Genomic DNA, 23,764 nt, shown 5'->3' with positions numbered 1-23,764 from the left:
TTTCAACAAGATAGGCGATTTAAAAAATTGTTTGTATTCATCAAACACCCACAAAACACTAAAAAAAGAATAGTATATACCATTTTCTTTAAAATAACACATACACGTGAGAGATTTAGCTAGCTATAAAACCAGGTTCAATCCACCATTTTCTATATAAGAAAATGCCTGTGCTAAGTCAGGAATATGGTGTTGTTATCCATTCGTTTGATGTGTTTGAGGTTTTTATTTTGCCATTTAATGAGAGACTTTCCGTTTTGAAATTTCCCCGGAGTTCAGTATTTTATTATTTTACTTTATAGTACCTTTCTTATGTTTCTTTGACACTGTATTCCTTTGTAATTGGTTCCTTCGAAAACGCTTCTTTGGTTTGTCTCCTGCTGGACTAGATGGTAATTTAATGATGCTACCATCTCCCTGTCCTCCAAAACTTGTACCTTCATTTTAATAATAAACTTCTTTAAAATGCATATAATGCTGAATCTGATACTTTGTCATTGAATGCTGATAATCTGTTATTCTTTGCTAAGAGGTCGCCATTTTATGCTAAATGTTCGTCATCATAGAACTTTCTTACATTTTGCCAAAAAAGATACAAACGAAAGTAAAAGAAGGACGAAAGATACCAGAGGGTCAGTCAAACACATAAATTCGTAAGGGGACCCTGAATTACATTCCGATGATAAAATTGACCTAGTCAGTGTTTTGGATAATAGTTGTAACCGAAACAAGATGGTCGTAACTTTTAAAGATGATCGTAACTCAAGTATTTAGACGAACTTTTATTAAAGAATTTTAAAAGAACTGTGCACATATAACCATGTTAATAAACTCAGATGTCATATTATAGATTACTACAAAAAATAGTATATGTAACTCTGATAATGGTTTGCTAAAATTGAGTTAAAGAATTATAAAACATGGACGGTCCTGATATATTTCAAACGCCCATCATTTAGGAGTAACAGTGAAAACTGATCAACTCGCAGTAAGCTAATATGTTAGGTTTGAGTATTAATATAGTATTTACTGTACGTTAAGGCATACAATTGTTCAATAAACATGTATTCCCTCATATTTGTTTTTAGTTAATATTTTTTTATTAACGACTTTATACTACTGCAATCATGTCAGCAGATAAATTATTAACGTACAATTTTGAACAATCATCTTTATCTTTAATCAACTAGTGCAGTTGTTATAAGTTATTGGCCTTCAAATATATTATGCTTTTGATCGTTCCTGCTGAAGGTCAATCTAGAAATGCGCTTCAGAGTTATGTAGTTGTTAACGAGTTGTTTTTATTTTTTATCGATTACATGACGATCATATATTGCGTTTCATCATTGATATTAGTTCTAAGTATTAGTACAGAAGGAATACTGAATCCATGGTGTCACAATGAATGTTGTGTTAGCCTCAAAGTACAATGTTGTTGATACATATTTTACACTGCTATATACACTTTGAATTTAGGAGTAAGATCAAATATAATTAGCTTGCAGCCAGGATAATGTCACAAGGTAGAATTTAATGTACAGCGGCAACAAACACATGCATATACAGGTTGAAAATATTTTTGATGTTATATTTTTATATTGTATGAATGTGTTCAGATTTACGAGTCTAACTAGCACGCTACGTTGAAGCATAAAGGTCTACTTTTTAATATTATTATTATTTGTCTGTTTGTCATTTTCATTTATAGCAACGGCGTTGTCAGTTGATTTTCAATTTATGAGTTTGCGTTTATGAGTTTGATTGTTCCATTGGTATCTTTCGCCCCTATTTAAAATAATCAAGTTATGATTATTTTATCAAACTAGAGATCCGTTTGTCTTTTTTGTGGAGTAAATGTGTAAGTTTTCCATGGGACACCTATGGCAACTTCATGTATCCTTTCAAATAAATATATATATTTAAAAATGGCAAAGTCAATTATTTTGTTCTAGTGCATGTATGTATAACCCCTACCGGTTATGAATAAGATTAAAGGTAAATAAGCAAGGCTACAACTTCATGTCCCATGTAACATTGTAAGTTTATCTGAATTCCATCAATTCGTTTTCAAGAAGTCGCGACAATCGATATTCATAGGCCAAGTCCCGTTTAGAGGGTCTAGTTGACAGATCTATGGAGAGTGATTTGCGACGAAATGTGAAGATATTTCAACAAGATAGGCGATTTAAAAAATTGTTTGTATTCATCAAACACCCACAAAACACTAAAAAAAGAATAGTATATACCATTTTCTTTAAAATAACACATACACGTGAGAGATTTAGCTAGCTATAAAACCAGGTTCAATCCACCATTTTCTATATAAGAAAATGCCTGTGCCAAGTTAGGAATATGGTGTTGTTATCCATTCGTTTGATTTGTTTGAGGTTTTTATTTTGCCATTTGATGAGGAATTTTCCATTTTGAAATTTCCTCGGAGTTCAGTATTTTATGATTTTACTTTATAGTACCTTTCTTATGTTTCTTTGACACTGTTTTCCCGTCTAATTGGTTCCTTCGAAAACGCTTCTTTGGTTTGTCTCCTTCTGGACTAGATGGTAATTTAATGCTGCTACCATCTGCCTGTCCTCCAAAACTTGTACCTTCTTTTTAATAAGAAACTTCTTTTAAATGCATATAACGCTGAATCTGATACTTTGTCATTTAATGCTGATAATCTGTTATTTTTTGCTAAGAGGTCGCCATTGTATGCTAATTGTTCGTCATCATAGAGCTTTCTTACATTTTTCCAAAAAAGATACAAACGAACGCAAAAGAGGGACGAAAGATACCAGAGGGACAGTCAGACACATAGATTCGTAAGGGGACCCCGAATTACATTCCGATGATAAAATTGATCTAGTCAGTGTTTTGGATAATGGTTGTAACCGAAACAAGATGGTCGTAACTTTTGAAAAATGATCGTAACTTAAGTATTTAGACGACTTTTATTAAAGAATTTTAAAAGAACTGTGCACATATAACCATGTTAAAAAAACTCAGATGTCATATAATAGATTACTACAAAAAATATTATATGTAACTCTGATAATGGTTTGCAAAAATTTAGTTGAAGAATTATAAAACATGGACAGTTCTGGTGTGGTGTTCTCGAAAGTATCCTAAGATTCGCCCTAAGACACATCTTAGACCAATTTTAGGATGAACTTAAGATCAACTTAGGACACTCTTAAGTTGTGTCTCGAAGCTATCTCAGACAAATCTTATGTTAGGGCGTCCTAAACATATCCTAAGTCGAAATTTTAAATCGTTAAAGATATTTTTTGATTAAACATTTATTAATTACGAAATTATTTAATAAAATTGTTTACGAATTGTATAATAACATGTACAGAATTAAATGCATAATTACCAATGTAATTATATAAAAAAAAGATTGTTATTTAAACTGGAAAACAATTTGTTTTGAAATGAGAATTAAATTTGTAGTGTAATCGTATCGTGAAACACGAAGTTCAAAGTTTAAAATCATGCACAATTTCTTTATATACGAGTTGATAACCGATGGTGCGTTTCATTTCATGTTCATTTTCACGTAAAATAATGAGCAAAAAGCGAAATCCAAACTTTATTACACTAGGATGAAGATAGGATGCTCATAAGACACCCTATTGGGTGTCCTACAGTTAGGACGATAAATAAGATATATCATAAGTTAAGAGAGCTTCGAGAACACGACTTAGGGTAAAGACTTGTCATAAGATAGACTTAGGACACGTTCTAATCCTAAGATAGCTTCGAGAACACCACCCCTGATATATTTCAAACGCCCATCATTTAGGAGTAACAGTGAAAACTGATCAACTCGCAGTAAGCTAATATGTTAGGTTTCAGTATTAATATAGTATTTACTGTACGTTAAGGCATACCATTGTTCAATAAACATGTATTCGCTCATATTTGTTTTAAGATATTTTTTTTTTATTAACGACTTTATATTATCTGCAATCATGTCGGCAGATGAAATTATTAACGTACACTTTTGAACAATCATCTTTATCTTTAATCAACTATTGCAGCTGTTATAAGTTATTGGCCTTCAAATATATTATGCTTTTGATCGTTCCTGCTGAAGGTCAATCTAGAAATGCGCTTCAGAGTTATGTAGTTTTTAACTTGTTTTTTTGTTGTTTTTTTTTATCGATTACATATATTGCGTTTCATCATTGATATTAGTTCTAAGTATTAGTACAGAAGGAATACTGAATCCATGGTGTCACAATGAATGTTGTGTTAGCCTCAAAGTACAATGTTGTTGATATATATTTTACACTGCTATATATACACGCTAAATTTAGGAGTAAGCTCAAATATAATTAGCTTGCAGCCAGGATAATGTTACAAGGTAGAATTTTATGTACAGCGGCAACAAATACATGCATATACAGGTGGAAAATGATGTTGATGTTATATTTTTATATTGTATGAATGTGTTCAGATTTACGAGACTAACTAGCACGCTACGTTGAAGCATAAAGGTCTACTTTCTAATATTATTATTATTTGTCTGTTTGTCATTTTCATTTATAGCAATGGCGTTGTCAGTTTATTTTCAATTTATTAGTTTGCGTTTATGAGTTTGATTGTTCCCTTGGTATCTTTCGCCCCTGTTTTAAAATAATTAAGTAATGAGTATTTTATCAAACTAGAGATCCGTTTGTCATTTTTTGTGGAGTAAATGTGTGAGTTTTTCATGGGACACCTATGTCAACTTCATGTATCCTTTCAAATAAATATATATTTTAAAATGGCAAAGTCAATTATTTTGTTCTGGTGCATGTATGTATAACCCCTACCCGTTATGAATAAGATTAAAGGTAAATAAGCAGGTCCACAACTTCATGTCCCATGTAACATTGCAAGTTTATTTGAATTCCATCAATTCGTTTTCAAGAAGTCGCGACAATCGATATTTATAGGCCAAGTCCCGTTTAGAGGTTCTAGTTGGCAGATATATGGAGAGTGATTTGCGACGAAATGTGAAGATATTTTAACAAGATAGGCGATTTAAAAAATTGTTTGTATTCATCAAACACCCACAAAACACTAAAAAAAGAATAGTATATACCATTTTCTTTAAAATAACACATACATGTGAGAGATTTAGCTAGCTATAAAACCAGGTTCAATCCACCATGTTCTACATAAGAAAATGCCTGTGCCAAGTCAGGAATATGGTAGTTGTTATCCATTCGTTTGATGTGTTTGAGGTTTTTATTTTGCCATTTGATAAGGGACTTTCCGTTTTGAAATTTCCTCGGAGTTCAGTATTTTATTATTTTACTTTATAGTACCTTTCTTCTGTTTCTTTGACACGGTATTCCCTTCTAACGGGTTCCTTCGAAAACGTTTCTTTGGTTTATCTTCTCCTGGGCTAGATGTTAATTTAGTGATACTACCATCTGGCTGACCTCCAAAACTTGTACCTTAATTTTAATAAGAAACTTCTTTAAATCGCATACAATGCTGAATCAGATGAATGTCATAATTTAAATAACACAATGCAATAAATATGATCCAAAAGGGACTAATTGTTTTGAATCTATTATATAAAAATGGTCCCACATGGAACTTGAAGAATGTGAATCTATTAAACACGTTAAACTAGCTGAACACTGTGTTTCTTTTAAGATTTATATTTAATTTCATAACAGTGTGGACTAGGAGACCTACTATTTTAAAGATATCGTTTTGGTCATTAGATGTCGACAACAATCATGCAATAGCAGTTCATGGGTGGCAGTGTCCTCCAAATAAGGGGTGGGATACTATCATTACACAGGTTCATTCATTTAATAGATTGAATAAACGTGTTTGCATTTTGAAAGGTGATATCACCAATTAATCGAGAAAATAAGTTGTGTTTTTTTCTTGCACTTACGTTCTGTGGCTCTATAAAGAAAATATGCAACTTTGATAAGAATTAGTTGTATAGTAAACTACGATTAATTTTCGAATTAAATTTTATTTTTGTTGATAATCAGAACTTTTATTTGAAATTTTAGAGTCCACTAGGCTCCATAATTCGTTGCATGGAACAAATTTGAACTCCTATAGATGACTCGTGATTAAATTTATATTATCGTAAAAAGTCAGGAATATGACAGTTGTTGTCCATTCGTTTGATGTGTTTTATAATTTGAGTAGGGACTTTCGGTTTTGAATTTTCCCCTGAGTTCAGTATTTTTGTGTTTTGACTTATCCTAACAAAATATAACTTGAGGCACACAGGTTCTTAAGCATTTCTTTTGTGAAAAATCAGCTTTATTATAAAAAAAGTTATTTTGAGTCACTTTTGTTGAAAAATTAATTTTTATTCTAGATTATGTGTTTACTTTAACACAAATGACAAAATTAATAGGATTTATATTCTTTAAACAGAAATGAAGCGGCTAATTTCAATAAATATAGTGTTACTCTACTAATTTGTTGTTATGTGAGAACGCATATTTAAGGAAGTTCGCTTGTCATGTCTTGGAATTGTTGTCCGATTTTCGAAATCCTATGGTTTTATCAATTTGAATGCCTTTAAAAAATTGACCCCCATTTTTTTTTTATAAATCTCTTACATGTATAATTATAAACCATCTGTAAAAGTCTTTAATTTTAATTATTCTTTAATAGTTTTTGAGAACTTAAACTTGTCAATGATAAGGCTATGAAAGTCAAGAGAAAACATTTTCCAGCCAAAACTTTAATGGCTAATATCTCGTAAACAAGCACATTGACCGATATATTTTTTTTTGGCTCTTTTGGTTCCTATAGTAATCCCTTATCAATATATACTAGTGTTATGAAAAGTTAATTATTTTGAAACTGAGAAGCGAACTCATTTGAGATTATTCTGCACAAGTTTTTATTTTCTTATTTTTCAAGCTGATTAACTCCGTTAACTTAACTGAACCAGGAATGGTGACCCCGATTACAATTTGTACTCACTTCTTTTTTGTTCGGTATATGTGTTTCAATATTAATCCATGATATGAATGATATGTTCACAATACATCTGATTTGGAATAATGCATCAAGTGCAAAAGATTAAACTGGTCAACTGTACCACATGATAATGCACAATTTAATGGTTTAACCCAACCCGTAAATAAAGGCGACAGTGGTATACCGCTGTTCGAAATTCATAAATCGATAGAGATAAAACTAAACCGGGTTACAAACTAAAACTGAGGGAAACGTATCAAATATAAGAGAACTACGTTACCACAGAAACACAACATTTAAAAGTAACACCCATAGAAATGAACTTTAATATTACAATGGCCATTTTCCTGACTTTGTACAGGGAATTTTAAGAAAAAAAATTGTGGGTTGAACCTGGTTTTGTGGCATGCCAAACCTCCCACTTTAATGGCGATGTTAATTATAACAGTAACAGTAATTAATAACAACCCTTAAACTTCATGGTCTCCTTTAATCATTCTTATGTATTAAAGTTATTGTAAACATATTTAATTCATGGTAGGATACAGAAACACAAAGTAAAAAAGTAAGTATTATTACAAATACAATTGCTTTGATCCTTCAATTCGAGATTCAAGTCAACCAAACAGTGCATGGCAACAGACAAAACCAGTTTAACGTCTATGACGAGACAGAATAGACCAAATTCTGAAGCTGGGATTGTATTCCCCAAAAATCTGAGCCAAAAGAAAGAAACATGTAATATCGAGCATAAATGAAAACCAGGTGCTCCGCAGGGCGCAGCTTTATACGACCACAGAGGTCGAACCCTGAACAGTTGGGGCAAGTATGGACAAAACATTCAAGCGTGATACAGCTCTGAATTTGGATTGTGATCAAATTTTTGACATTACATGGTTTTTTTTTACACAAAACAAATGTCAAGATTTTACAAATCAATTAAAGATTTCTTCTTCAAACTTTTTAAATCTAAAATTAAATAGTTGACACAGCATAGGTTTCTGACACAGAATGAATGTGGTCTAATGAACTTAAAAGTTTTTTTTGCCTTTAAGCAATTCACTATGCTGTTGAATATTAATCCTCTCAAAAAAATGTTTGAAAACATTTTCTTTTTATTTATGAAATCTGAAATGAGAAAAATTTAAACCCCCCCCCTTTTTTTTCACATCCCCGTTTCCCTTTTTCCAAAACTGATATCAATTCAAATTTCTAATGGAGTTTGCAACAATAACTACTCTTTTAAATACATCATAAAATATTAAAATGTAAAATAAAGTGCTTGTTATCACTGAATGGTAAAGATTGGTTGGTAGTAAAAGTGAATATACATTGTTTATTGTATAAAACAATAAAAAAAACTTCATCAGCAACATTTTATATTGGCAAATTTCCAATGAAGTTATTTACATAAAGTTATTGGCAAATAAAAATAGAAAATGACATCATAGTCATGTCTGGCAAATGTCCAACATACATTATCTAAAAACATTTTAGATAAGATAAGGAAAAAAAGCTTCATCAGCAACATTTTATATTGGCAAATTTCCAATGAAGTTATTTACATAAAGTTATTGGCAAATAAAAATAGAAAATGACATCATAGTCATGTCTGGCAAATTTCCAACATATATTATCAACTACTATTCTATACAAAGAAAGATAACTCCAATTGAAAATTAATTGCTATTGCACAATATTGTGCAATTAGATATTTCTTGCTATTGTGCAATACTGTGCAATTTAAAATTTCTTGCTATTGCACAATACTTGATATGGAATCCTGATTTGGACCAACTTGAAAACTGGGCCCATAATCAAAAATCAAAGTACATATTTAGATAAAGCATATCAAATAAGCCATAGAATTTCATTTTTGTTAAAATCAAACTTAGTTTAATTTTGGACCCTTTGGACCTTAATGTAGACCAATTTGAAAACTGGACCAAAAATTAAGAATCTACATACACAGTTAGATTTGGCATATCAAAGAACCCATTTATTCAATTTTTGATGAAATCAAACAAAGTTTAATTTTGGACCCCCATTTGGACCAACTTGAAAACTAGGCCAATAATTAAAAATCTGAGTACATTTTTAAATTCAGCATATCAAAGAACCCCAAGGATTCAATTTTTGTTAAAATCAAACTAAGTTTAATTTTGGACCCTTTGGACCTTAATGTAGACCAATTTGAAAACGGGACCAAAAATTAAGAATCTACATACATAGTTAGATTCGGCGTATCAAAGAACCCCAATTATTCAATTTTTGATGTAATCACACAAAGTTCAATTTTGGACCCTTTGGGCCCCTTATTCCTAAACTGTTAGGACCAAAACTCCCAAAATCAAACCCAACCTTCCTTTTATGGTCATAAACCTTGTGTTTAAATTTCATAGATTTCTATTTACTTATACTAAAGTTATGGTGTAAAAACCAAAAATAATGCTTATTTGGGCCCCTTTTTGGCCCCTAATTCATAAACTGTTGTGACCTCAACTCCAAAAATCAATCCCAACCTTCCTTTTGTGGTCATAAACCTTGTGTCAAAATTTCATAGATTTCTATTCACTTAAACTAAAATTATAGTGCGAAAACCAAGAAAATGCTTATTTGGGGCCTTTTTGGCCCCTTATTTCTAAAATGTTGGGACCAAAACTCCCAAAATCAATCCCAACCTTCCTTTTGTGGTCATAAACCTTGTGTTAAAATTTCATTGATTTCTATTCACTTTTACTAAAGTAAGAGTGCGAAAACTAAAAGTATTCGGACGACGACGACGACGACGACGACGACGCCAACGTGATAGCAATATACGACCAAAAAATTAAGATTTTTGCGGTCGTATAAAAAAAGATTTGAACCAAATTCCACATGTTCTCTTTTGATTGAAAACTCTGGTCAAAAATGTATATTCCGTCATGTGTTTAGATATTCCAACCTATTTTGCATTTCAATAATTTCTTTATTTAAATGAGTTAACAGTTATACGAATGTTTCAGAAAAAAATACATACCAGAATGACGAGCTGTTTGAGATTTCTGTAACCGTAAAGACATTTTCCTCCTATATTTACTGGCAAAATATTTCCGATTAACTTTAGAGGTTAACTCTTTACCTAAAGATTAAGGGACAAATACAATTATACAGGGACTTTTGATTACAAAGTTATTCATTATACATATAGGTAACAGTAGTATACCTCTATTCAATAGTCACAATTCGATTAGGCAAAACAAAATTAAGTAACAAACTGAAACAACGGAAAATATATCAAGTATAAAAAGAAAACAATAGAAACAAAAACACTGAACATGTCAAGATACAAAGAAACGGACTGAAGATAACAACTGCCATATTCCTGATTTGGTACAGGACAGTTTAAGGAAAAATCGGTGGGTTGAACCTATATTGTTGGCTTGCAAATAATTTGCGATCATTGTGTTACCTGATATCTGATTTTGGATGGTTAAAGAAAGAAATCAAACAGAATTATTTATATTCAAATATACAACATTTAAATAAAACATAGAAAAAATAAGAATAGATATTCATAAGATAAGTTCAAAAACAAAATGTAAATAACTAGAGTCAGTTTGCAACGAAATAGAAAAGGAAAGTATTTCAAGTCAATGAATTCAAATAGAATAGTTATTCAAAAACTAATGCCAAAGTAAATAGATATAAATATATATACTTTACTTTGTGTTTAGGAATTAAGTTAATCGTACCAAAATGATTCTAAAATAATTGCTGAGTATTAACTCAAAGTCATTAAGAATTCCAACGAGCTTTATGCTAATTTATACTGAATTTTAAATGTCTAAAGGAAGGTAAGCAGTGCAACACTGCTGGGTCATATATACAAGAAGAGAATTCGTTTTTATCTTTAAGTACAAGTGGAGAACTAAATTCTCTTCACCAGACCAACTCCTATTTATGATTTATGGATTAACTGATCACTTACAAAACTGTAGGTAATGAAATGGTTTTGAATTAATGAATATTGAACAGTTATTAGATTAGAAGACTTTGTTAATTAAATTAATAAAGCTACTTATTTTATATATTTTACCATGTTAAAATCAAATTAATCATAAACTAAACATTTGATTAATAAAATACTACTTTGAAGCGAGACTACCTAAACCACATCCATTACAGTTTAATGATTCCAACAGTAATTCCATATTTTGCGATATTTTTGAGTCGTATCTAGAATTTTAAAATGAATTTATGCATCGCCCAAAAGATTATGGGTATCCTTCCATGACACAAAATCAGTACATGCACATTAGAAACAGTGTTTGTATACTCTTCATCCTTAATAGCTCAATACTATGTCTGTTGGTTACAAATTGATTTAAGATGAACATGTTAAAGACATAAATATTTAAAAATGATGTGGTACAATTGCCAATGAGATAAATCTCCACAAAAGACCAAATGACTTTAACAACTATAGGCCACTGTGAACTATACAAAAATGAATAAAACCCTTACCGCAAAATCAGCTATTAAAGGCCTCAAAATGACAAAATAAATGTACTCCTTCAAACTAGAAACTAAAGGCCTTATGTTTGTGAAAAATAATGAACAAAAAACAAATATGTAACACGACAACCAACGACAACCACTGAATACAGACTCATGACAGGCACTACAGAATGTGGCGGGGTTAGACCTGATCGCTATGTTAACACTATATGTAGTTAGAATTGAATAGAAAACAATCAATGATCGATCGAAGGTGTAAAGTTTGTCACTTTTACTTATAAGTTTGAAAGTCTCTGTTTTTTATTTACCTCTATGATATACTATAATTATCAATAGAGTAGTAATACAATATAAGAAGGACATTTTCAATCTAAACAGCTCAGTTCAATTGAATTTTTCATATAGTAAAAAATCAGGAAATTACGAAATGCGTTTATATTCTACATTCAATGTCTTAGAGACCAATCAGAAGTTAGTGTTTGGACTGATTAGATCTTCAACTAAGGATAAAGGGGGAAAAATAAATTAACGAAGATTAATTTGGAATTCTATCAGATTTGATTCATATCCTTCTTAATCAGACAGTTTGTTATTTTGACACGAGCTTTTGTAGTTTGTTTAATTTTAAACATGTGTAATAAATAATCATCTGTTATAATATATAAACATATATTGTCACGGGTTTCCCACATTTTCATATATTCGTATTTGTCGGGGAAGATGCAAACGAGAAAAAAAAAAACCCATGCACAATGGTATCCATGATATAATTACCCATTATGTTATCTATGATATAATTACTAGTAGAGGATTCATATAATATATTAGAAGGCCATGTTTTAATTTACACAGCTCTGTTCATTTACACTTTGATATGGAAAATCGGAGACAGTTAAAAGACAAAAGTTTTTATGTTCAATGTCATATGTGCGAATTTACACAATTTCTGGAGTAAAAGGAATGTATTTAGAACTGTTAAAATGGTCAAAGTAAAAATTAACCCAAAACAGAATAAATAAATATAAATATCATTAAGCGTGTTAATTGTATTGAAAAAATTTAATGAATTAATTCTATTGTCAATTGGTGGTGTATTAATCTATTAAAAGGGACTATATTTCAAGTTTTTTTAAGCGAAACTTACAAATGAGTGTTATATTTCGATTTGGACAAATTATACTACAATTTTTGCAATGCGCTAGTTTGAAATTCGTGCATTTTTTTCTAGGAAGGAAAGATGTTTAACGACACAGTAAAAATTGCTCTTTAATTTGGTATTTTTTTTTATATTCGAGTTGTTTTGATTCAATTTTCACAGAGGGGATTTTTAAAACGAAACAAGCTTCGGATGAAAATTAGTCGGCTATCTGTTATCATTTTAAGGCTTTTCAGTCAATGTCAATAGAGAGTGTAGAATAAAACCATTTTCTCCTTCAAATCTGTACATTTTGTCTATTTTTTCATCTTCCGACCTATTTTTACATCCGAATAATTTCTGCATTTACATGAGCTTTCGGTTAATAAATGTTTTCAAAAGTAATAATGTTACATACCAGAATGACGAGCTGTTCGAGTTTTCTGTAGCCGTAAAGGCATTTCTATCTTACATTTACGAGCTAAATATTTTCTTTGAAATACAGACGTGTTTGGACAGACTACATCTTCACCTAAACATAAAGGAAAAAAACATATTTACGATTATAGACGACATCTACAGCGATTCGAATAAAACTGTTTTGAAAAAGTCAGGCCACATCACATTAGAATATAGTGTAGAACAATAAATGATCCAATATCTATATCATCTACCTGCAACGTTGGATATGATACAAGATATGACTCAAGGATGATAAATATAACTAATGAACCTCGTTGTCTTTATTAGAAGGTCCATTTTGGTCCATTTTCCTCTGAGTCCCTCAAAATGTTAATTTTCTAGGCCAATAAATTCAACTTTTGGGGTAACCTTCACTTATGTATGAAAAACAAAATGTAATAATAAATGAGTTATTGCAGTATTCAAGATGAAGAACTATCCATATAAATGTTTAATAACTCAATATCGGTTTCAATAAGTCCTTTCGTAAACCTTAAATTCACGCCGCGTTCTAGAGAGGGACATAACAAGCTTTAAGTGAATCCTTTGTTGTTTATGCTTAATAAATAATTCCATCTCATAATTATTAAACGATCATTAGGGTATAACTTAGGAAAAGTTTTCTATTATAGCAAAATATAAAATAAGGAGAAAAAGCTACATAAACACTGAGTATGGCTCCCTCTGTCTACTAGTAATTACGGTAGAGTCAAAACTAAAGGCAATGTTCTCATGAAATATGTTTTTTGAAACATATATCCACTCAGAATGTTACATTTTTGTAATATTTCACTTAAATAGCATGAATTTGTCGGGGAAAATGCAAACGAGAAAAAAAACCCAACAATGGTATCCATAATATAATTACCCATTATGATATCTATGATATAATTACTTATAGGGTATTAATATGATATAAGAAGGCCAAGTTTAAATTTTCGCAGCTCTGTCAATTTACACTTCGATATAGAAATATGAATTTAGAACTGTCAAAATGGTCAAAGTAAAAGTTACCCCAAAACAAAACAAAAAACAATAGATATAATTAAATGTTTTAATTTTATTGAATAATTTAAAGATTTCTTTCCATCGTTAATTGATGATGTATTAATCTATTAAGAATAGATATAGGAAGCTATGGTATGCGTACCAATGAGACAACTCTCCTTGTAACAATTGATATAAGTAAATCATTGTAGATCAAAGTACGGTCTTCAACACGGAGCCAGCAAGCTATAAAGGGCCCCAAAAATTACTAGTGTAAAACCATTCAAACGGGAAAACAAACGGTATAATTTAAAACAAAATCAAGTTTTTTAAGTGAAACTTACAAACAAGTATTATATTTTGATTTTGACAAATTTTTGCAATGCCCTAGCTTGAAATTAATACCCTTTTTTTCTAGTATGGAAAGATTTCATGACATAGTAACATTGCTTTTTAATTTGGTATTTTGATTCATTTTTTACTGATGGCGTTTTTAAAACGAAACGAGCTTCGGATGAAAATTTGTCAGCTTTCTGTTATGGTTTTAAAGGCTTTCAGTCAATGTAATTAGAGAGAGTAGAAAAAAATATTTCTCCTTCACATATGTAGGTTACGTCTACATTTTGTTTTATCTTCCAAATCATTTTATATATGAAAAGTTTCTACATTTACATGACCTTTCGGTTATTTACATTTGTTCGAAAATAATAACGTTACATACCAGACTGACGAGCTGTTTGAGTTTTCTGTAGCCGTAAAGGCGTTTCTATCTTACATTTACGAGCTAAATATTTTCTATGAAATACAGACGTTTTTCGACAGACTACATCTTCACCTAAATATAAAGGAAAAAGACAAATTTACGATGATTTATTTCAACTCCTCATAGACTTGAATCGAATGCTTCAGTTTGGTATGTTAAACGAGCATTTGTAATTTTTAAAATTCTGAATACATTAAAAAAAAATATCATCGTATACTAAATTTAGTCCTGGTGTCTATGATGAGTTTATTTACAACCACTTGGTCGATGCCACTGCTGGTGGAGATTTATTTCCCCGAGGGTATCACAAGCCCAGTAGTCAGCACTTTTTGTGCTGACATGAGTTGTCATTGATGTGGTTATATTTATAAATTTACTGTTTACAAATTTTTGAATTTTTTGAAATACTAAGGCTTTTCTACCTCAGACATAGATTACCTTAGCTGTATTTAGCAAAACTTTTAGGAATTTTGGTCCTCAATGCTCTTCAACTTCGTACTGTATTTTCCCTTTTTAACCTTTTTAGATTCGAGCGTCACTGATGAGTCTTTTGTAGACGAAACGCGCGTCTGGCGTATTCTTAATTTAGTCCTGGTGTCTATGATGAGTTTATTTACACAATCATACATTGTCATGGATTTCCCACTTTATCGATAATTCGAATTTGTAGTGAAAGTGCAAACGCGAGACAACTTCCTCATAAATAATCATATTCTATCTAAATATTTACACGCCGCGCCATGTGTTATCATTTGTATAAAGTGTTAGTTTTATATGTTTATAAACATTTTTTTTTAAAAAGCTTCTCGTATACTAAACAATTTCGATTTTAGTAAACACAATTTCTCATGACATTTCATGGCACATAATAAAATAACCACCACTAAAAGTTAACGAATCGAATTATTTTCCCTTTGTTCCTGTGTACAAAGTTTAGTAACCATGTAAACTCAAGTTTCCAAAATATTCTATTGAAAAAATATAGTAAAATAAATAATGGTGCTTTGAAACACCCAAGATAAATGTTTAGATGACTCAGAAATGTTTTACAGCAATGATATGTAGTATTTATTTCCTACAACTGTCAATTTCAAGGGAGTATTTTTGCGACCCTTTTCCGTATACAACCGGATGTGATGTACTATGATTTAGTGGTATTACACCTTGCACAATTTATCTTTTGTATAATAATTTGTTAAAAAATGCAAAGGATATGTTGTATCCATATACGACACAAAATCACATACAATGCAAAGGTATAGTCCTGTTTACTCTTCTTCCTAAATATTCCAAATGATAATCTTTCTTGGGTATCTTAATTATCAAACTATTTGATAAACGTTCCAGTTCTTTTTTCTTTTGTCATTTCATTGATAATGTTGTTTCGTAATTCTTAGTTCTCTTGTCAAAAGTAAAAAGGTGAGTGGCATGTGCTAAGGGAAATATTTAACTCTTTTACACTTATTATTTTTACGGAGTATCGAATCTATTTTTTGTAATGCATGATTTTTAATCTGAAATTAGAAAAAAAATTCATATTTTATTTTAAGTTAAGGCTATTTATTGATTCCATATATTCGATAGTATTGTTTTAAATCTGGGTACATTTGGGGTTAAACAAATGTAAACCAATTCTTTTTGTGCATGATATAAACACGTCAATATGTTCACGTAAATGACGTTTCTGATTGACTCCGTTTTGTAATTGTCTTTGGTACAAAAACTAACAATCTTAGTCAATTAATTGAGTAGAGCACGCCTGCCACGTGCGGGATTCGAACTTTCAACCTCAGTGTTGACTCGGTAGTGGTACATTATATGTAGTCTGACTGCTTAGACCCCCCCTTCCCGAGAACATAGTGACGGCTGACGGTGTGAATATCATTTAAAGAGGAGCAATTAAGTGCTATTGCGATGATACTCTCAATCCTGCGTTGTGGACAATCTTCAAAAACAAAACATTAAAAAGAAGGTTTAAAACATAAGTCAAACGCTACGTTATACAATAAGTTACCCTGGCGAATCAGTGATGCAATTTAAGTGTTTCATTACTTTATATTTATCTACCTTTATTTTGTTTCTTAGGCAAATCTCTCTCTTCCAAATGGGCTCTTTCAAATATTTTCTTTGGTTGATCTCCTACTTTAGTCTTCTCTGATAGAATCCAACTACCGCATGCTCCTGCCTGACCCCCTTCAAGAACAAGCGAATTTCAACCTTTAACAACGCTGAACCTGTTCATTGTTTATTATTAAAATAACATTAATATGATACAAAGGAAATTATTATTATTCAATATATTATATTAATTTGAATCTTAGATAAATTTGGTGCACATGAATCTATTAAATATTGTTATTATGAAAACTAAGGATTTCTAATCCCAGGCATAGATACATGTAACCTCAGCTGTATTTGGCACAACTTTTTAGAATTTTGGATCATCTGTGCTCTTCTACTTTGTACTTGTTTGGCTTTCTATTTTACTATTTTGATCTGAACGTCACTGATGAGTCTAATGTAGACGAAACGTGCGTCTGGCGTATTAAATTATAAGCCACGCTTTATTTAAGAGAACTTGTAAATTTCTTTTGGGTTCAAATGCCGCAATTGAATTCTCAGTTAGGATTTTTTATTGTAAAAGTACACATATGTTAACCGATATACTTGTATTGCCATACGATATTTCAATACTTTTTAAACCCGTTTCATCATGGAAGCGCTTATCTAAAAATATTTATTTTCATTCGAAATGGAGATGTTGAACATTGTTGAATTAGTAGGTGAAACAATGATTTCTATTCCTATCCCATATATCATCGATATTTCACTTGACAAAGATAAAACAAAATCGTCTATAAAGCTAGTAGTAGCAATTGGTATATTATTTTCATGTTTTTGAAAGCAAGAAAAAAAACCGACCCCAACTATATTTCAAGGTTAAAAGTATTAAAAACATCTTTTCATATAATTACTTATATATATATTGTCATAGTTACGGCTAGATTAACGCGGGAAAAATATGGATTGCGGATAAGCGCTGTTCTATAGAGAGGCACAAGTTTAGCAATGTCACAGATATGAAACTTCAAGATGCTTTTGGAGAGACAATTTTTAAAGCAAGAAAAAAATCTGCAGCAAGAGGGTTTATAAACATTATTAGAAAGGCTTGAATTAAGCAACTTCATGGACCCAATTATTGCGTTAACCATGCAACCTCATATTTTAAAATTATAGTGGATTTGTTTAACTTGTTAACGTTTGTTTTTTACTTTCTTTGAAATCTTAATAACCACATTCTTAAATAAATTTCCAAGTTCTTCAATCTTTTGTTATATCAATGATAATGTTGTTTTGTGATTCTTAAATTCTTTGTGGAGTTTAAGGTTTGAAGATAAATTATATTTGGAAGTAAATTGCCAATGCAATGATACTAATTAAACAGATTTATTAAGAAGGGATAAAGTTACGATACTGTTGTCAGGTCACCATAGATTGCATATTTTGGCCTAAAAAATAATTCACTTATAGGGTCTTTGCATTGGAATTAAACACATTTATTCTAAAACCAGTTGTTGACATGTCACGGGTTATGTGTTCATATATTTTATGATGATATAATACTAATCTTCTTACGGGAAGGATTGTGCTTGATATTCATATAATGAAGACATAATTTTTCAATCAGTTTAATTGAGGTCTCAAGCTTGGATGTCAATAACTGCTAGTAGTCCTTTCTTACGTTATGTATTAATGTCATTTTGTTTAATATTTTTTTGTTAACTATTCTCACATCGGACTCGGACTTCTCTTTAACTGAGTTTTACTGTGCGTATTGTTGTATGTTTGTTTTTTCTACATTAGCTATAGATATAGGGGAAGGTTGAGATCTATAAAAACATGTTTAACCCCGCTGCATTTTTGCTCCTGTCCCAAGTCAGGAGCCTCTGGCCTTTGTTAATCTTATATGATTTTTCATTTTAGTTTTTGTGTATAATTCGGATTTTAGTATGACGTTCATTATCACTGAACTAGTATACTTATTTGTTTAGTGAACAGCTGAAGAAATCCTCCGGGTGCGGGAGTTTCTCGCTTCATTGAAGACCCATTGGTAGCCTTTGGCTGTTGTCTGCTCTGTGGTCGGGTTGTTGTCTTTTTGACACAATCCCCATTTCCATTCCCAATTCTATTAGTTAGAAATCTCAAAACGAGACATCAAAACGGAAGTTAAAAACAAACGTCAAAGGCTACGTTATACAATAAGTTACACTGGTGAACCAGTGATGTAATTTCATTTATTCATTAGTTTATATTTAACTACCTTTCTTCTGTTTCTTTAGCAAAGCACTCTCTTCCAAATGGTCTCTTTCAAAACATGTCTTTGGTTGCTCTACTGCGTTACTCGTATCTGATGGAATACAACTACCGCCTGATCCACCCTGACCCCCTTTAAGAACAAGCGAATTTCAACCTTTAACAACGCTGAACCTGTTCATTGTTTATTATAAAAATTACAATACTGTGGTACAAAGGCAATTTTTGTCATTCAATTTTTTTTTTATATTTAAAATGCGTATCGTGACATGATGATAGTATTACTGGATTGTGTTTATATGTTTTACACTTCGAGCTTATTTTTGACCACATCAGCCATATGTGCCAGGTATTTTTATATGCCATTTGAAGACGAAACTTATTATGGAATACCAATGTCCGACCGCCCGTAATACCGGCAACCCTTCATATGATAATCAGAATTTGCTAAACCAATTATTAAGCTTTTTTAACAGATTTCGATTTTGAAATTGTTTGCTAGATCTTTTTAAGGTCATTCGATACAGTTACAGGGGAAGAAATGACGTTGCTAACGTAATTGTTTTCTATTTTCGAGACGTCAGACTGCAACATATCGGGACAAAAATGCATTTTTTCGACTGATTTTTATCATTCAAACCTATTTAACTTTTAAACGAGGTCATAGACCTCTCTTATTTTAAAATGTCATTCGGTTTGATTATGTATGAAGATTATTTGTACCAATTTTCCTGAAAAAGTCAATAATGCATTTTTTTTTTAATTTGATAAATATACAGAAATAACGTTTCTTTTCAACATAAATGAACATTTGATATATTTTAGTTATTTTGAACAAAAAAATCATAAATTAATAAGATAAGTATATAAAAGAGAAATTATGAATAATTTAACAAAAACAGCCTGTGCTTATCTTTTAAAACCAATAAGTTATGCATTTCTGACGGAAGGCAAAATACGTCCACAAATCTGAATTTTTAACAATTATTAGAAATTCCTACCTCATTTTCTCAAAAGGTAGCTCATGAAGGTCCTTTTTATAACATATTTGATTTAAACAGGTAAAAAATCGCCAATTTGCTTTCCATAAAAATTTCATTATGGGATCAAAACTGTATCGTATGCCCTTAAAGAATGTGACTTTTTATCATTTAAACTAAGATAATTTTTCAAATATTACTCTCTAACACATGTTTGCTTGAATTTAATTCCTTAGACTTGCATTTCCTTGTTGAGATAGATGAAAAGAATGTTGTAGCATTGCTTAAGTTTGCTTGGAATGTTTTACTACGAACTTTACATTAAATTTGGAACTGGTGAACAAAACACAATGTTCAATTTAAAGAACAATTAATGATGTTATTCTAAGGTTTGAATTATGACCGTCAGATAGATAGAAGGCAATGTGCCTACATATAATTGCTACACAGTAAACACTTTTGTTTGGATTTGGGAATGTGCACTTGCTCATTTTTCTTTAGATAACGCAACAAATTCTGGTTTGTTATTCCAGAGTTGTAGGATTTTTAACAGTTATATTTGACATAATATTTATACACTTAATGGTCTTCTAGGGCATGTGTTTTCCTGATGAGACAATACATTTGCTTCTGATTCAATGCAATCAAACTATCCTATTTGAATCTTGCAACAATATCAATTTGCATACGGCCGTATAATGTGCTCTTGGCTCAGCTACTTATTTGTTTCAGGTACCGTGAGAAGGTCTTTAAAAATGTTTACGACCACAGTTAAATATGGACACAAGGTGATGCCAATAGATGACATGGTTCTTCAGTACACAGTGAGTTAGACATGAGTAGGAATACTTAGATATATAAAAACGACAATGATAAGAATATATTGTATATACATTAGGAATTTTTTTTTTAAAAACCCAGACATTCAAATGGTTTTACCTGATACTGATAACAGTTTGTTGACCACATCTGCTTCATTTTCATATTGAGTTAACACACTTCTAAAACTTCTAAGTTTTCCCATCCTTTCGGGTATGACTTTCAAACGATCAAATTCCTTTCAAAACCTTCTTCTGCAATGATAGTAAAAAGATATAATCATTTTTAAAACTCAATTTGTATATAATGAAAGAAAACGGAGGGTATAAAGACCATAAAGATGAATAGTATATAAATTGGTAAAACATAACAACAAATATAAAAATAAAATGATATATACAAACTGTCAATTTATTAGTTCCTTGGCTTCACAATATTGGTTAACAGGCAAATATTTTGAGGAAGATATTTCCATAAAACAGCATTTGAATATTTAAAAAGGTTTACAGTATATTTCGCCCGGTTAACGAATTGAATCAGCTGAAGATTAATTCATTTTTAAAGGCAATGACTTCTATAAAAAGCCGATTGACGATTTCGGACCATTGGGGGAAATGGTTAACTGCGTATTGTGACATGCTGATCGTTAAGGTGAAGACAGTGTATTCAAATATTTTAAGTCTTCACAGTATAATCAAACAAATGGGTTAAGCTTCATATATATGTTAATGTCTAATGTATGTGTTAAACTGTAGTCAACATTGTACAGGTGCTAATGCTTACAGTATTAAAAAGTAAAATTACAAAAATACTAAACTCCGATGAAATTAATTGATTGTCTCCCCTATTAAAATTCCATGTGCATGCACTGACTATTTGTTGTTTTTTAATGTTGTGTTTTATTAATTTCTTTAAAAAGCATTATAATCATTGTATGAAATTTAAAAAAAAACTCCACAAGAGCCCATGCTTGGTCAAATAAAAATTTCTATGTCTAGATGTTTGTTAAATGTGTAAGATAACAGACGAACATGGACAACAAGTGATGACAATAATTCACACGGACCTTCTAACCACATGATGGTTTTTTTAAACACAGAAGAAAAGAAAGATAAATTTGATAAAACAGTAGCTGCATATTCAAAAGAGACCTTACAAACAAATTACTGTTCGAACACTATGTATATCTACAGTGTATAAAAATGTAAAATATTTAACATTTGATCTACAAAACATGGTACATCTAAGCTATATATTTTGTGAATAAAAAATATGCAATTTGTTTTCTATAGAAATGTTGGCGAAATTCTATATAAATATTGAAGAAAATATTTTTTTTAAAATATATTTTTATGCAGTAACAGAATAATTTCCTTGTTTATATTTCTTCGGGTAAAATGTTATACCGGCGCTTTTTTAATTTTGCAAATTACCTGAACTCCATCAAAGTACAAGGACAAGTAATAAGCTTTAAAAAAGTAATAAAAATAAAATATTTAATATAATATTTAACTTTTTAAAGATCGGCTCGGATATGATCAATTTCGAGGTAGTATCTGTATATTTATATAAAGTGTGTTAATTCAATACTTTTTTGTAGATTAAAAAAACCATAATTTCAATAGAACAAATCCCTGATTAAAATATAAACGTACGTTAGTAATCCCTGTCAAGTAAAGTCACCATTTCGCTGTTATTGCATGAACTGAGAAACAAATGAACTGTTGAGTTAAAATTGGTAATGAGTTTAGCATGTCAAGTTTATAACATACGGTTGCTATATATTTTCTCTGGTTTTATGACATTTTTTACAAATGTATCCAGTAACTGTGTTTCTCCTTTTGCCTGTAAATACAACTTTCCATCACATATTGGGAGTCAGGACAGACTATTCTAGAACCTCTACACTATAGACAACCGTAGATGTTCAACTTTTAGAAATGAATACATTCAGTAATTTGAAAGCAGAAAATCCATATGTAAATGTATAAGTCACGAATTTGTACGATGATAACATATCACGGTAATGTACTTGTAGGAAGATGAAAAACAGGCATCTATATACTATAATTTCAATGAAATAGATGGAATACACTATTGATTCTGCCTTATAAAGGCCACAGAAGTGTACCGCTTTTTAATAGTCATAAACTCGATTAAGCGAGAAAAACAAATCTAGGTTACAAAACTAAAACAATCAACTATAAAATAATAACAACGGAACAACAGAAATACTGAACCGCAACAAAAATAAACGCACGCATACAAAGAAAAGGACTATTTGATTACAACTGCATATTCCTTGTTAAGGACATTTGAAGAAATAAATAGTGTATTGAACCTGGTAATATAGATACAATGTAGGAAATCTTCCCGTTTATATGGTAATGTTAAAAAAACGCATAAATGACAAGAATAGGGTACATATATTCGCAAGAATAAAGGCAACAGTAGTATACCGCTGTTCAAAACTCCCTGTATCACTCAGAATATAGAAATACATATAGTTACACAATAAAGCACATTACAAACCACCGAATAACAACAGACATTTCCATAAAAGTACGACAGTACACCAGCATGTACAGTTCGTTACATACACCGAGGAAAACATTGTTTTTGTATTTTTAAAAAGATAGAGTTGCAGAATTGTTATATTTTTTCATGCTTTTATTCGTCTTAAAAAAAACATAATCTATCAGAAAGTATTAAGTTAGTTTGATAAATATCGATCAGTAACTGATTTAGCAACATAATTTGTTAATGTCTGAAGATTCATAGATTTGTTAATCCTGCACCAAGTTGGCCTTTGGTGTACTTAGAGCAGGTAAAGGCAGCCAACTTTGG

At 30.7% G+C, this 23,764-nt stretch overlaps 1 protein-coding gene across 1 annotated transcript; it reads right to left on the bottom strand.

Moving 5' to 3' along the window:
• Positions 1-5,301: 5,301 nt before the first annotated feature.
• On the bottom strand, positions 5,302-21,176 carry LOC143049515 (uncharacterized). Its single transcript, XM_076223122.1, has 7 exons — positions 21,038-21,176; positions 19,126-19,251; positions 16,872-16,997; positions 14,763-14,876; positions 13,011-13,124; positions 9,977-10,078; positions 5,302-5,447 (listed from the first exon to the last, which is right to left on the bottom strand). The coding sequence occupies exons 1-7, from the start codon at positions 21,120-21,122 to the stop codon at positions 5,302-5,304; spliced, it is 813 nt and encodes a 270-aa protein (XP_076079237.1). The 5' UTR covers positions 21,123-21,176.
• Positions 21,177-23,764: the final 2,588 nt, after the last annotated feature.

The sequence above is a fragment of the Mytilus galloprovincialis genome, chromosome 10 (assembly GCF_965363235.1).
Source record: "Mytilus galloprovincialis chromosome 10, xbMytGall1.hap1.1, whole genome shotgun sequence".
Classification (NCBI taxonomy): Eukaryota; Metazoa; Mollusca; class Bivalvia; order Mytilida; family Mytilidae; genus Mytilus; species Mytilus galloprovincialis.
Note: the sequence above shows the minus strand (reverse complement) of the source record. Positions and strands in the feature narration are given on the sequence as shown.

Coding starts and splice junctions, on each gene's coding strand:
- LOC143049515 (XM_076223122.1), bottom strand. CDS start 21,122: ATGGGAAAACTTAGAAGTTTTAGAAGTGTGTTAACTCAATATGAAAAT. Junction 19,252..21,037: donor CAAACTGTTATCAGTATCAG/GTAAAACCATTT, acceptor TTGTTCTTAAAG/GGGGTCAGGGTGGATCAGGC. Junction 10,079..13,010: donor TCGAACAGCTCGTCATTCTG/GTATGTAACATT, acceptor CTTAATCTTTAG/GTAAAGAGTTAACCTCTAAA.